Genomic DNA, 13,464 nt, shown 5'->3' with positions numbered 1-13,464 from the left:
TTTAAACTCTGCTTCTCTGTCAGAAGGGATTTTCTAATTAACAAACAACTCCTCCATGGCATGCTTTTTTTTTTTTTAGGATGAAAGTCCCTGATGTTGCTTTCATTTCCTCTTTGCACTGAATATTTCCTTTCCTTGCATGATCAAAAGCTGGTGCTTGCCAGGCACTGCATCAGTCAGGGCTCGTCGTGTCCCAGACTGGACACTGTCACTGTAGTCAAGAGTTTGGGGCTGTTGAGAGCCCAGCAGCAGTCACAACTGAAAAAAAAAGTCACTAGGGGGCTGAGTCCAATCTTCTGGCATTGTTACAGCCACCTCATGCAATCCATCTAGAAAAATGAAGTATGAGTTTGAAAACTAGACCCCAAATATTTTTAAAGGTTTGATGTTTTTTGGGGAGGAGGGGGGCTACTGCTCATTGTGTTACACAACAGGTAGCCAGACAATCTTTTCTTTCTTCTAAAATATAGCACATCTAGACTACTGATGTAGGGAAAAAGTTGTTAAAGATCGAGACTGTGTAGCACCCAGGGATTAAAAAATACTTTCTCATTCATGTAATTGTTTTTAAGCCATCACACTTAAATTTTTTTTTTGTGTTACTGCAGTGTCTGGAAAATTCTTTTCATTGGTTTTGTCTCAGAGGGAAACCTGTTCTGGCAATACCATAGAATTTGCATTAGCTCCTCTGTCTGATGAGGTCCCATCAGAGGTCCTCAGGCCTGCAAGCACTGTGCTCAGAAAGGAAATACTGCTCAGCTCACAAACTAGCATACATTCCACAAACTGCGTTGTCAGGACTGTGCAAATATTTATAGCTAATATTTGAATCTTAAAATGTGATGCTTATTTCAGGAAGGCTTCTTGATTTCAAGAAGTACTGCCAATCTCATTTTTATGTAGATTTTAATATTTTCAGTCCATATTAGTTGCTGGGCATGAGGCCAGGTCCCTGCCGTTAAGACAAGACAGTTAGATCTCTATCCCAGTATTTGGGCTGCTGAGAAAAAAAAATCCTTCAGAAATGTTTGAAAGAAATTGATTTGTGAAGCAGCCACTTGCACTAATGGGAAATAATAATGCTAATGCAAAAGAGTAGCTTGCTGTAAGGGCATCGTTACGGAGATTCCTTGTCATGGTGCAGACCTGACAGATACAATCTTGTTTCCTTCTAATTGGCTTCTGCAGTAGCTTGGATTTTTCGAGGAGAGAAGAAATGAGAAAAGAAAAAGAGCGACAGGAGCAGTAAAATAAAAATAATGATAATTAAAAAAATGATTGCTAAAATGACAAGGAACAAAAAGAGAGAGGCATGAATGAGAAACCAAGAGAGACTGTTTTGGAAGAGGATTTTTTGGTAAAGGAAATGCTTGGATTTGTAAATCCAGAAATGGAAATCCTGCCTCATCACCTCCTCTAACATTATTGCAAGTGAAGCCAAAATTTTCAAAAATAGCTGCTTAAGGGTAGGTTTGTAATCACCCCTTCAAGAGCATGAAGTATAGCTGACATCTTTAAGGGATTTAAATACCTGTCCAGTCTCTTGATATTCTTGGATGTCTCACCATATGGGATTAGGTCACTCACACACATGAACTATGACCGTGGTGATGTATATGTTTATATTTGCTTTTGAAAATGATATGCGTGGCCTCTCATGGCTCTGATTTTCTTTCTATAATACACTTTATTTTCACAGTGCACCTCGACAATGTAGACCACGCATTCATTCTGACAAAGGCTTTTATAGGTTATATATTCACCACCTAATGTTTTTGGACTCCAGTTTTGGCTGGATTACAACAGTTCTGTAATGAAAATTATTCTTACCACTTTCCAAATTTTTGTCAAAGTTAAGGTAATCAAAAACTTGTCATTTTTGCAGTCAGATTAGAACATCTGTGTTCTTCCAGAGCTCTTGCAGTCCGCAATCCAGATGTCACCATCTGCTCTACTGCAGTCTGGCTTCCTGACTTACCAATATGTTTCTTATATCAGATTTGAATCGTGAAAAAAATTAATGATTTTGGAGGATGATTTACCTCCAAAGAAGCAAACTCCAGAGAGCGGTGGGATATTTGTCCACTTGGGCTACAAAAGCAGCAGTGGAGTGAAACCTGATCATTCTTAATCAGGGGGGTTTATCCATGACAGCTAATGACATGGCTGCTTTTCCTGGCAAAAACATGCTATGAAATATCTACAAAAGCTGGTAGATGTTTTAGGATCAACAAAAACATTACATGATGTATAATAAATGGGCAGTTGCTCCTATTTCTGACCATGTTCAGTGACTTGTTTCTCTGCTGTTCATGCTGAAAGCATTTCCGCTCCCATATAAACATTACTTTTCTCCCATGCAGATTATTAAAAAAGAAACAGGATTTTGGAGAGACTTCGGTTTTGGGATGACTTGCCAGTACCGATCTGATTTTATCAACATAGGTAAGAAAAATATACTCAAATACATCTGCTGTTTTACTGAAGCTTAGAAAATTGTGATCAGCTTCGCTTTCCCAGGCCAGTGTGGCTGTGTCTCTGCTTTGCAGCAGTGATCTGGCTAGATGCTCAGACTGCTCCCAGGTGCCATAGAGATTACCAAAATCTAAGCACTTTTTTAGTACAAATAAATCAGTTTTGGCTGGTGGCTAAAGATTGGAGGTTGAGGAATTTGAACGCTTTGTTGTTGGCTGTTTTAAAGGGCTGACTGGAACTAGAGAACAGCTGTAGTGCAATGAAAAGCATCACGTTGGGTAGTGGAAGGTATGCATTTGTAGTTGTTATTCTGGGTTTTCTTTGTGTCAGGTGGCTTTGACTTGGATATTAAAGGCTGGGGTGGTGAAGATGTGCACCTGTACCGCAAATACCTTCACAGCAACCTCATTGTGATCAGAACGCCCGTCAGGGGGCTCTTCCATCTCTGGCACGAAAAGCGATGTGTGGACGAGCTGGCCCCAGAGCAGTACAAAATGTGCATGCAGTCCAAGGCCATGAACGAGGCTTCTCACGGCCAGCTGGGGATGCTTGTATTCAGGCAAGAGATTGAAACTCACCTGCACAGACAGAAACTGAGCAGTAAGAAGACATGAAGCCAGAAAGGTGGGCAAAAAGCCTCTGAATGGATTTTTTTTTTTTTTTATTTTTTGTGAAAGGAGTTGCTAACTAGAAAAGATGTAATAAGACTGAAAGCCGATGGGGATTCTAGCAGCCTGGCAGCAAAGCAGATGAGGGAAGTTCTTGTCCTCACTAATTCTGGCTTTTCTTAATAGGGCTTTTAAGTTCTCCATTAGCCTGACTGTCCAGCACTTGCTCCTGGGGGAGACTTGAACGCTTGATGAGATTTGAGGTCATGGAGACAATGAACATTACGTGAATGCCAGTGTGCTACAATAACAAATGGATGTGCTTTTCTGTGGAAATGTTTGTAAGATGTGTGCGGTTGTTTAAAGGATTGACCCTTTGGTGAACTGATAAAAACGAGTCATTTTCTACATGTCTAAAAAGGGCTGCTGTCAAAAAGTATGATTTTCTTTCTGAAAAGAAAACCTGATTGTTAACGATGGTTAAGCTGGAGTGACCAAAAATCTTTTACCCTTACGGGGCTGGGATGGGGGTACAGCAGCAGTTCACTTGCAGTTGATTCAGAGACAAGAAATCTCAGTGCTTTCTAAAATTCAGAAAGACAAAGCCTTGCCAGTCAAGTGTGATGTTTCAAAAATGCTGCAGGTTAGCATTGATTCTATTTTGTGGACAGGGAACGAAAAACAACGAGCCATGTCTGTACCACGTGAATCAGATGGTGTATTCCTGCGTTACAGTGCTATAAGTATCTCAAGATTCATTTTTAAATGGAGTTGGTTTTGCTTGAGAATTATGTTGTTATACTTGCGGTTTTCTAATTCTAACCTTACTGGGAAATAGTACAGCCTTCCAACGCTGGGAAAATGCTCTGCAGATCTGTTTTTCCTGTGAATGGGAGCTGGGTTCAGATAAGTGAAGTGATGTTACTACAGAACCTGTGTGCTGGACGAAGCTTTATGCTGAAGAAAAGGAAACGTGTTTCAACTTGCAGTACTGATTTAACAGGAGACTTTAAACTCTGAATGCCAGATACCAAAATTAATGAACATTTTCTGCCTTTATACCAAAGTTTTCCTTCTAAACCAAATCTAGAATCTTGCCCACGGCATAGCAAAGTTTTTTGTAATTAAGAAAATAAATTTTTATGGTGGATTATTGGACCCTGCAAATTATTTTATGGTAATTATTGGTGCATCCTAAAAATTAGTTGTGTTAATAGATGTTTTTTTCAGTTGTCTAAAACTGTTGAAGGCATGAGTTATTGCTGTTGTAAAGCACTTTCTTTTAACGCTGACTGCTGTTTCTCATTTTAATCTTTACTAGCCAACAAAAAATGTACGGTTTTGGCAATCCCATTTGCTTACCTAATTGCTGTTTCTCCCAGTGGTCTTTGTTTTATAGCTTCAGATTAATTCAGGGCGGTCTGAAACTAGGTTCTAATGTGTTCTTTGGCTTGTAAAAGCTGAGGGAGAAGGATACAAGATAACAATGAGCAATGAATAAAATGCCGCTTGTCCTGCTGCTGAGCCGTAGGAAGAGTGCTTGTGAACCTCTCTAGAAAGCATTGTGTGCAGAACCTGCAAACAGAGACCGTGCCACTGTTAGTACTTCTTCCCTTGACATATGTTTACATGTCTTTGCCTTTTGTTAGATGCAAGTGATCTTCATTGCACTTCTCTTGCAAAACACCAAGCATGTCCCAAAGCAGTGCAAAAATAGACGAGGATCCGATGGAAAGAGAATTTTGTATGTTTAAAAACAGCCCTCAATGCATCACTTACCACAAAAAAACTTCAGCAATAACTCAAGCAGGTCCTCCAAAGAACATTTTGGTCTCCAGCATGTATGATGAATTGTTTACAAATGAATCTGTATTGATGGAGAAACCTTACAAATATGACTGTACTGGGAGGAGCCTGGTGTGGCTTGTTGAATGCATATGAGAGCTGTGACAACGGAGTTGTTGCAAGGTGACAGCTGTTCCTACGCTCCCATTTAACCTGGATTTGAAACTGGATGATGCATATGGTAGAAGTTTCATCATTGTAACTTGCCTTGAGCTTGGCCTTTCCTGTTTCCCATGACGTTTTCCATTATCTTCCCTTAAGAAGAAGACCCCAAGACCTGAGCAGTGTAGTGTAACTGTAGTAGGCCCCACTTGCAGAGCAGGGCTGGACCAGGTGATCTCCGTAAGTCCCTTCAAACCTCTGTTAGTCTCTAATTCGAAGCACCGGGCACCAGTAAGTTCAACACATCACTGCCCTGGACACCTCATCGAGCCCCTGTCAAAGTTTTACATCTTATGTTTCTAAGAGGTCTGTTGTGATTTTCTTGCGTGTCCTTTCCCACAGAGATGCCAGGAGTTAGACTGTCTGAGTAGTTCCTGTCCTTTGGCTGCAGAACCCAGTTTGGCAGGAGGCGGGATTGAGTCAATGATGGTGAGAACCAGCCCCCAGTCATTGGCCACCCCGGTGAGAAGTGCAGGAGAATCTAATCCCAGCAGAAGGCTGGTAGGGCTTGCTTAAAGGTGGAGACTGCACTGACGTGGGAAGGTGAAAAAAAACAGGAGAAAGGGAGGAAGTTATTGTTATCTACACCTCTATGAGAAGTGTAGGAGCTGTGACGGATCTTTCAGGCCATTTAGATGAAATAGAGCATCCAACAGAACTGTTGTTTTTGCCAAGCAGCTCTCTACCTTCCTTGTCCTAGAAACAGACAGCTTGTGATCCTTCCCAGAATGGCAGCTTTGAGTGAATGTGAGCTGGGGAGGGAACACAGGTCACCCTGCATAGTCAGAGAGGCCATGCAGGGGGCTCTGTGCTCTACTTTTGAAGACTGTGCATGCTCTGGCTATAGGCGCGGAGGTGTTGGGCAAAACAAATTGCCACGTACTTCCAGGTGTCATGATTGTTCCTGCAAACAGCCTTCAAATGCAATGACTCTTGTAATCCTTTCACAGTATCCCTTGAAGAAAGAAAAAGTCTGTAGAGAAGCTCCCTAAGACGAGTAAAACCAGCATCCCTGATTCCTGACTGCTTCAAGTCATCCTGGCTTCACTCATTTTCAGGGTAACTAGCTTTCAGAACAGTGGAAGAGCCAGTCTTAGGGCGTGTATTCTAGCAGGGATTGCTGCCCTTGCTGTCAGTACAGTAATCTAAAGGCGTGGGTATAAAACTTCAGGTTTCTTCCCTCACAGCAGACAAGTGAAGCTGTGAGTCTTTAAAAGCTGAGGCATGATTTCGTCAAACATGTAGGACAGATGTGAACACTGATGGTGGCTTTTCCTGGGCCCTGCTGAGCCAACGCTTGCAAACAAGCAGTTAGAGTATAAAAGCATGTGAAGCTACCGGTCCAGTAATCAGCTGTCCAGACACTGAGCTGGCCCACTGTAGATCTTAGAGCTACAATTGGTCGTGTCTGTAAGGTCCTGCTGTGTCCGTGCCAGATCAGCCTGCGCCTGGTTTCTGCAGGTTAACACCATGCCTCTCAAACTGCCTTTTTAAAGGAGACTCCATCCCCTGTCTTTGCCAGCCCAGAGCTGTGCTTCATGATTTGTCTCTAGCAGGACAACAGCTCTGCCATGCTCTTCACCTGAGAACATGAGAGAGCAGATGCTGACTTTTCTCGAGTGTTGCAGATCTCTGAATGACCTTTCATTTTGGCCATGTTTTTCAGAAGAAACACTTCATTAATGAGGAAGGAGGGCTTTTTTCCCTTACAAATAATCTAGTGTTCCTTCCCATGATCGATGCTGGTTATGTTGAAAATACCCATTTGGTATATACGATACAGTGCTCAAGAAGCTCCATAAATCATTTGTCCTGCCTCTGCCGTTGCTTTCAAAATCTCACTTTAAATTAAGACTTCATCTCTAGTTAAACATGCTGCAACTGGAGTGCAGGTTTTGCCCTCCATCCTTGCATGGAAACCACTTATTAGCACAGCTGCAAATTTTAAGACCAGATGATTACAAGAATTTCTTTTAATCAATGTTCTGCAAAATACAAGTGGATGTAGGATGGAAGGTTTTGACTGCTTCTTTTTAGCAGAGTGGCCCCGATGCACCCGAAGGAAGGGAATGGGTAAACAACTGAGCGCTTGCTCACTTGAGGGTCACATCTCTAACAAATGATGACGTTAGGAGATTTGCACAACCCTCGGCTGTACAGTTTGTCACGTGCAGCAGCTCAAATGGAGACAGTCAGGGTAAGAATTAATTTGCTGTGTGATTCTGTCCAGTTTCTCCCCCAATATTCTGAGTTGTGTTTTTAAAGAGCAGTTTAACAGATACGAAGAGAGAACATTAAGTTGAAAGAAATAGTTCTATGTTAAAGTTCACAACAGATGCAGTAATATGGACACAACTTGTAATAAATAGCTCCATTCTGGAAAATAGCATTCTTTACTGGCAAACATTTCTGTAAACTTTACTAATACTGATATGCCCTGTTTCTTACATTGTTTAGGCTCTGTGCATGTTTCTTGCAAACAAATTCCTGTATCTCTTCTCCTCTCCCTTCCAAAAGATTAGTCCCCCTCTATGCAGAAAGGCCAGCGTGGGATATAGATACAGGTTAAAAGAGTGAGAATCTATATTCAGAAGCTAAAGGAACTTTTAAAATGCATTTTTCATGAAAATCCCTCTACAAAGAACACATGTCACTGAAAGGCACCAGGGGTTTGCTTGGATGTTTGGCTCGAACATCCTTGATTCCAAGGGCACAGCATTTTACAGGATTAAGCTTCACATTATACAAATTACTCTCAAGACCAATTCACTGCTCCGAGTTGTTTGGTGCCTTCAGGAAGCTATGATCTCATTCAATTGCAGATACCAATCTATTTCCCAGGCAGCACACAACCTTGCAGTCAAGAGCAAAAGGCAGCTTGAACATAGATGTCCCCGAGGAAATCTGCAGAAACCCAATGAAAATACGTGGCAGTATCTCCCCGTGCAGCTGATACTTCATCATCTAATTCACTCCAATGTGCGTGATATTTCTGGGTGCTTTGTAGCTTGCTGGGCTGATGCATCCTGTTGAAATGAGAAGCCCACAACAGCACTTATCCTCCTACTGCTTTGTTGTGAAGGATTTAAAATACAGGGACTTGAGGCAAGTTTCAGGTAAGCGTCAGCCAGCTCCAGTTCGAAGTGCGGTCTTTGTGAAAACAGGTTCGGGGCTACGGGATGAGACTGAGAAGTTCACTTAAAGAGAGAGATGTAATCTGGTTCGTGGTCCTCTTGACCACATGGGTAAAGCAACAGCTCCTTCCCCATGGAAGTGATGGCTTCTTCCTGTTGGCAGAGGATAAAGTTAAAACACTTTTCAAACAGACCAGGATACGCCCGACCTATCACAAAGTCATGGAGTGAACAGCAGTCTCCCCGCCTCCGTTACTGCGTGGACTTCTTCATTCTGCTGTGCAATACGACTCAGAGCCCTGGGAATTCAGGGGACAGATCCACAGGGCTGACCTCTGCCTTCAAAAAGCAATGTCAGTGCTTGGTGCGATAACCCAGTGGTGTGATTCTGGTAGTTCTTGGAAACAGCACTGCTCGTCTCATAGGTGACCACAGCTTCTACAGGGTGCAGTGCTGTCCTGCCTAGGAAGAGCCAGAGCGAGGACTGTGCAGCATGCAGGTAAGCAGGACCGCAAGATCGCTGCACTTGTGCTAGTTCAGGCAGGGGTGCGCACGAGTGGGATCTGAGCTTCTGGCTCTGTTTGTGAGAGGGACAAGGGTGGATCCCGCAGTGAGCACGTGCCATCTGCTTTGGCAAGCCCTTTTCTAACGAGAATTCCCTCAAAGCAGGGTTTCTGCTTCCAATCTTGTTCCCAACCTCAGCAACAGATGCATGGTGGGAACTTGCCTTCTTTCATGGTCCCCCAGTGGATGATAAGCAGAACCCACCAGAGCATTTCATCAGGGTAGATTCACCCTACTCCCACACACATCTGCTGTAGTGCAGTGGAGTCTGTAGGATTCTTTGCAGACTGTGGGTGTGACTCTATCTTTAATATAGACATGCACAGCCAGGCTTTAAATCCTCCAGCTTTGGTACCAGTAGCTGTCTAGCTCCTGCTTTCAACAGGTTCAGCCCGGACTGTGAAATCTGCACAAAAGAAGCAGGTTGAAGCAGTGCAGATAGAGCTCTAGCAAATAAGCATAGATATTTTCCCCATGTCCAATTTAGTTTAGCCATGTATGCATTATGCTAGGCACTTACTGAAAAGAAACACAAATATATGAACCTTTAGGTAAAAAGATTGTCCTGTCCCTGGACAGATCTTACAATAAACGAGTGCAGGATCTGGTTGGTTTTGGACCCTACGCAACTGCAGTCAATGCAAGCGAACACTTGGTGTTACTGTTGCAAGAGTGTACTGGCCTTCTTCCTTCCCTTCCTATATTTGCTACTTTTGCTCAGTACAGCGCTTTGTCTGCTTGGAGATTATAACAATACCTTGTTCTCTTTCTTTCCAGAGCTAGAGACGAGCATATTTTCTGCTTACCTGACCTGTTGGGACTCTACAACAACGGACAAAATCAAAAATTCCTGAGTAAGTATGCTGTCACCTATCACCTTATCAGTATTTCTACTAAATAATATGTAGGAACTTGAGCCCTGTGCAAGGTCTTCTGCCCACTTCAGGAGTAGCAATTCAGGTCTAAGACATTTGAGACGTATTAGGTTGTCTGAGACATCCCTATAGGGCTGGCATACCCTTCTGGAGCATCGCAAAGGATACTCAATGGTAGCAAAAATGGGCCTTCTTACCTACACTATAACAACTAAATCTGTTCCTTCTTATTTTGAAATGCCCTGAGGCAGCTACACAAACAAATAGCTAATGAGTGCCTTGCTAGAATTTCACCTTGTGGTAGTCGACAAGGTCAGCCAGCGTTGAATGTTGTAGCTGGTCCACTCCGAGGAAGCTGTAGGAATCACTAGAGGCGTCAATAAGGAAATGTTTACACCCCTCCACAGACCGATAGGAAAGCACGTAGCCTTTGATTTTCTCGCTGACCCGGACCAGAAAACTCCCCGGCACCATTTTGCTCAGAAGCTCCTCTGCTTTCTGAGAAGTCAGGATACCTGTTGAAAACCAAAATACAGAGCTGAAGAGAAAATAGCATTTGCAGAGGTGGGAATGGAACACTTTTCACAAGAAGTGTTCTTTACCATTCTAAAACTAATTCACAGTGCTTCCATACCTGCATGTTTTCTTGCTCACTAGTCCAAGAGCCATATTGCGATTGCTAGTAGCTGGCCATGGTCTCACGCTAACTGTACTTCATGCTACCTGGCATATTAGGCTTGTTATCAATGGGCTATGAGAATTTGAGATCTGGCCTCTGTTCTGAGACTTTAGCTTAGCCTTTGTTGTAATGCTAGAGGAATTTAAAGGAATTTAAACTATCATACACATGTAAAATTGATAGCTAGGCGCCTTTGAAAAGCTCCTGGGCCCAGCCTCTTGCAGCAGCCATGTTAGCAGTACCAACTTAAAAGTTTGGGTGGGGGCAGAAATGCTCAGAACTCACCATGGAACCACGGGGCTATCGTGTCTGTGGTTTTCTGATAGCCAGCTCGGAGCGGGAATTGCTCCTCTTTGAACCACTTAATGATGCTTTCTTCAGTGGAATTGGAGATTGTCCTCTGGATTCCCTCTTTCCTGTTACAAAAGAAAGCAAATTTGTGCAAGTTCAAACAGCTGTTGAGTCATTGTAAGGAATTACCTTTTGTTCATTGTATTAAGAACAGCCCTAAACAGAAGGCTTACGATAAGGAAGCTGTCAGCATTATTGTATGGTTTTCAGTGGACACCCAGCAAAGAGAATGTACATCTTCTAGGCTTTAGGATGTTCTGCTATATAAGCCTGTTACTGAGTGACTTCACGCATGGCAGGTAAGAGAACTTGACTCTGTCAGAAGAGGGTCTTTTTATCTCCAAAAGCTCCGTATAATCCGGAGGTTGGGCATTCTGGGAGGTGGCTAAGAAGGGCAGAGCCAAGAGCCAGGAACAGAAGGCTGAGGGTTTGAACCTGAGGACACGCTGGTTAGCAGCTCCGGTGGCATTTCCCTCAGCTGGGTGAAAACACACAGTGCAACTTTTACACCATGACATGGACGCTGATCCTCAGCTGCTAAGCCCTCATCTTTGTTTTTAATGGTCCAAACCTGGATTTCTAGTGTTTTCAGTGGAGGTGGGTCCCTTTGCAGTAAGCCACCATCTGTCCTTGTCTGTTACAACATGACAGAAGCAACTCCTGCCAAGGAGCCTTGGGTGAACTGGAGTCACTGAAAATCACTGGAAGACTGAACAGAACTGTATGAGTGTCACAGGAACAAGGCTTCTGTTGTGGGAGCTTATCTAGTGAACAGGAATGTCAATGAGAATCCCAGTCGGACAGTAAACCTCCAGGAGTGAACAAATACGCCTCATCACCGTAATCAACAGCTCTGCCCCAATCCTCACACCCTAGGCTGGAATATTTTATAGCCTGTTTTTCCCAGTGGAGTGTCTCTCCTCCACACAAGGAGGACAGGTAACATTTCTCATCTCAGCCAGCCCTTGCCAGAGCAGAAGCAGCTCATCCCTCAAGACTGCACAGGGATGTTTCTTACCTAACTCCTTTCCCGTTTGCCATCACAGAAGGTAGAAGTTTAGGCTTGGGTGGGAGAGGCGGGTATTGGAGCGGTCGCCGGTCTCCTGCTGTGGCATTCTTGGATATATCTGCCTGCTTCCCTCTGTGGACACCCTGCAGCGAAAGCCTCCTGTAGTCGTCCCTGGCCTGCCGTGCAAGGGAGCGTCTCTTCTCGTCTGCTGCCTTGGCTTTCCGCACTGGAACAAAAAATGAGTCCTACAGGAGTGAACAAGCGGGCAAGTTTTAAGCTTGCTGCCCTTTGGTCATCTCCCTGCTTGCTGAAATTGAGGAATAACTCATTTCAGAGCATTTGGGTTCTCTCTGTGCTCTAGCCCTGGGCACAGACAGTGTTACCGTGGAGGGAGGGGTCTGTGGGACTAAGGTTCTCCCCATCCTGTGTTCTCAAGGAGGCGTTTGAGGTTGACTAAGCTGGAAGTCATTTGTCTTCCACACAAGCTTGTAGTGGCTCAGCTACTCTGGCCACTGTCTGAAAGATGCACTCATTTCTGAGAACAAAAACAACTGCTGAAATGACCCCAAAATCAATCTTCTGAAGGATTTGAAAGTCCTGATGGGCTTTGAGGAGGGAAGGAAGTCTTGCTGAGACTGTTATGGGAAGTAGAGAACTTGGCTGGATATTTTTTTTTCTGAAATACTGCTTTGATTCTCCAGGTTATAAGCATTCAGTAGCACATCCTGGAGTCTGCAGGAGTAACGGGCTCTCCAGTCTGAGATAGGCCAGTTCTTTCCTTGCTTTTGTAATCAACTGCAGATTTATTTTATTAGTAAGAAAAATAAAACCCTTGGTCTGAAGTGAAAACAATTGGTAGTACTGCATTGCCATCTACTGAACAGCAGGGGAGGAACTGAGGAAAAAAACACATCAAGTTCTCCAATATTCCTTCTTCCCAGGAGAGGAAGTGTGAGGGGCAGAATTTGAAGCTGGGTGGAAACAAAGGCAAGCAGAGTGTGAGGGTATTTCTTACATACCAAGCTTGTAACCCTTTGTTTCAGTCTCTGAGGAAGCTGGACAGCAAGACTCCATGAAAAGGAATTGAGTCAAGATGTCTCTCTAACTCAGGCTATTTTTTAAAAATTGCCTTTGAAGTATGCAGCTACTCTGGGAGATCTCTGAAGGAAATGTAGCTATCATAGTGACTAAAGCAGGGAGTTCAGGAAGTACTTGGCAGCAGTGACAGATGTCACTAGAAGTCTCATACTGTTTTCTCATTTTCCTTTCTATTGTTTGGATTTGTTATGTTAGAAGGTACTCTGCTTAGGTGGGATTTTTTTTTTTTGTATGGCAAGAAAGCAGATGGGAGGACTATGCCTTGCAGAAATGGTAAAAAGCGAGGAGATTTGGAGTGGCCCCTTGTTCATGTTTTATGTGGCCTCTTTTTTCATGTTTTATATTATTTCTAAGGTCTTGGATTAGCCCATATCTCCACATTGTGGCTCAGTTGTGCACAAAGGAGTTTTGCTTTGGCCTTATGCTGACCTTCTGCACAGAAATGAATTTTATGGAGCAGCAAAAGCCCTCCTTGCTCCCTTCTGAAGTCCAAAAGGGGCTCCTTTCACTCAGTGAAAGCAGTTTGCCATGAATAAAGTGCTTATGAAATTGCCCTCTTTAGTTTGTCCTCGCCACCCATTATCCAAGTCCACATGAGCAATGGTTACTGCAAAGGTCTACCAAAGGCAATCTCTGGTTTAAAATCAATTATCTTGGCTACACC

At 43.4% G+C, this 13,464-nt stretch overlaps 2 protein-coding genes across 14 annotated transcripts in view; one reads left to right on the top strand and one right to left on the bottom strand.

Moving 5' to 3' along the window:
- Nucleotides 1-9,642, top strand: part of CSGALNACT1 (chondroitin sulfate N-acetylgalactosaminyltransferase 1) — a gene marked incomplete at its 3' end in the record, with an annotated part of 54,017 nt that extends 44,375 nt beyond the window's left edge. For 9 of the 12 annotated variants that reach the window (XM_083833147.1, XM_083833144.1, XM_083833143.1 and 6 more), the window contains 2 exons: nucleotides 2,364-2,445; nucleotides 2,806-4,233. In XM_083833147.1, coding sequence (XP_083689273.1) covers nucleotides 2,364-2,445; nucleotides 2,806-3,089 — 366 coding nt within the window. Of the gene's footprint in view, nucleotides 1-2,363; nucleotides 2,446-2,805; nucleotides 4,234-9,565 lie in introns of those variants that run through there. The other 3 variants (XM_083833139.1, XM_083833140.1, XM_083833141.1) reach the window with 3 other exon arrangements.
- The window catches only part of SH2D4A (SH2 domain containing 4A), an 11,114-nt gene continuing 5,039 nt past the window's right edge, over nucleotides 7,390-13,464 (bottom strand). The window contains exons 6-9 of one of the 2 annotated variants that reach the window (XM_083833154.1): nucleotides 11,712-11,928; nucleotides 10,628-10,758; nucleotides 9,958-10,178; nucleotides 7,390-8,377 (exon numbers count right to left, since the gene is read on the bottom strand). In XM_083833154.1, coding sequence (XP_083689280.1) covers nucleotides 8,285-8,377; nucleotides 9,958-10,178; nucleotides 10,628-10,758; nucleotides 11,712-11,928 — 662 coding nt within the window. In that variant the 3' untranslated portion in view covers nucleotides 7,390-8,284. Of the gene's footprint in view, nucleotides 8,378-8,933; nucleotides 9,195-9,957; nucleotides 10,179-10,627; nucleotides 10,759-11,711; nucleotides 11,929-13,464 lie in introns of those variants that run through there. The other variant, XM_083833153.1, reaches the window with a different exon arrangement.

The sequence above is a fragment of the Anser anser genome, assembly GCF_964211835.1.
Source record: "Anser anser genome assembly, chromosome: 4".
NCBI classification, from domain to species: Eukaryota; Metazoa; Chordata; class Aves; order Anseriformes; family Anatidae; genus Anser; species Anser anser.
The sequence above is the reverse complement of the archived record's forward strand: the minus strand, read 5'-3'. Positions and strand labels throughout refer to the sequence as shown.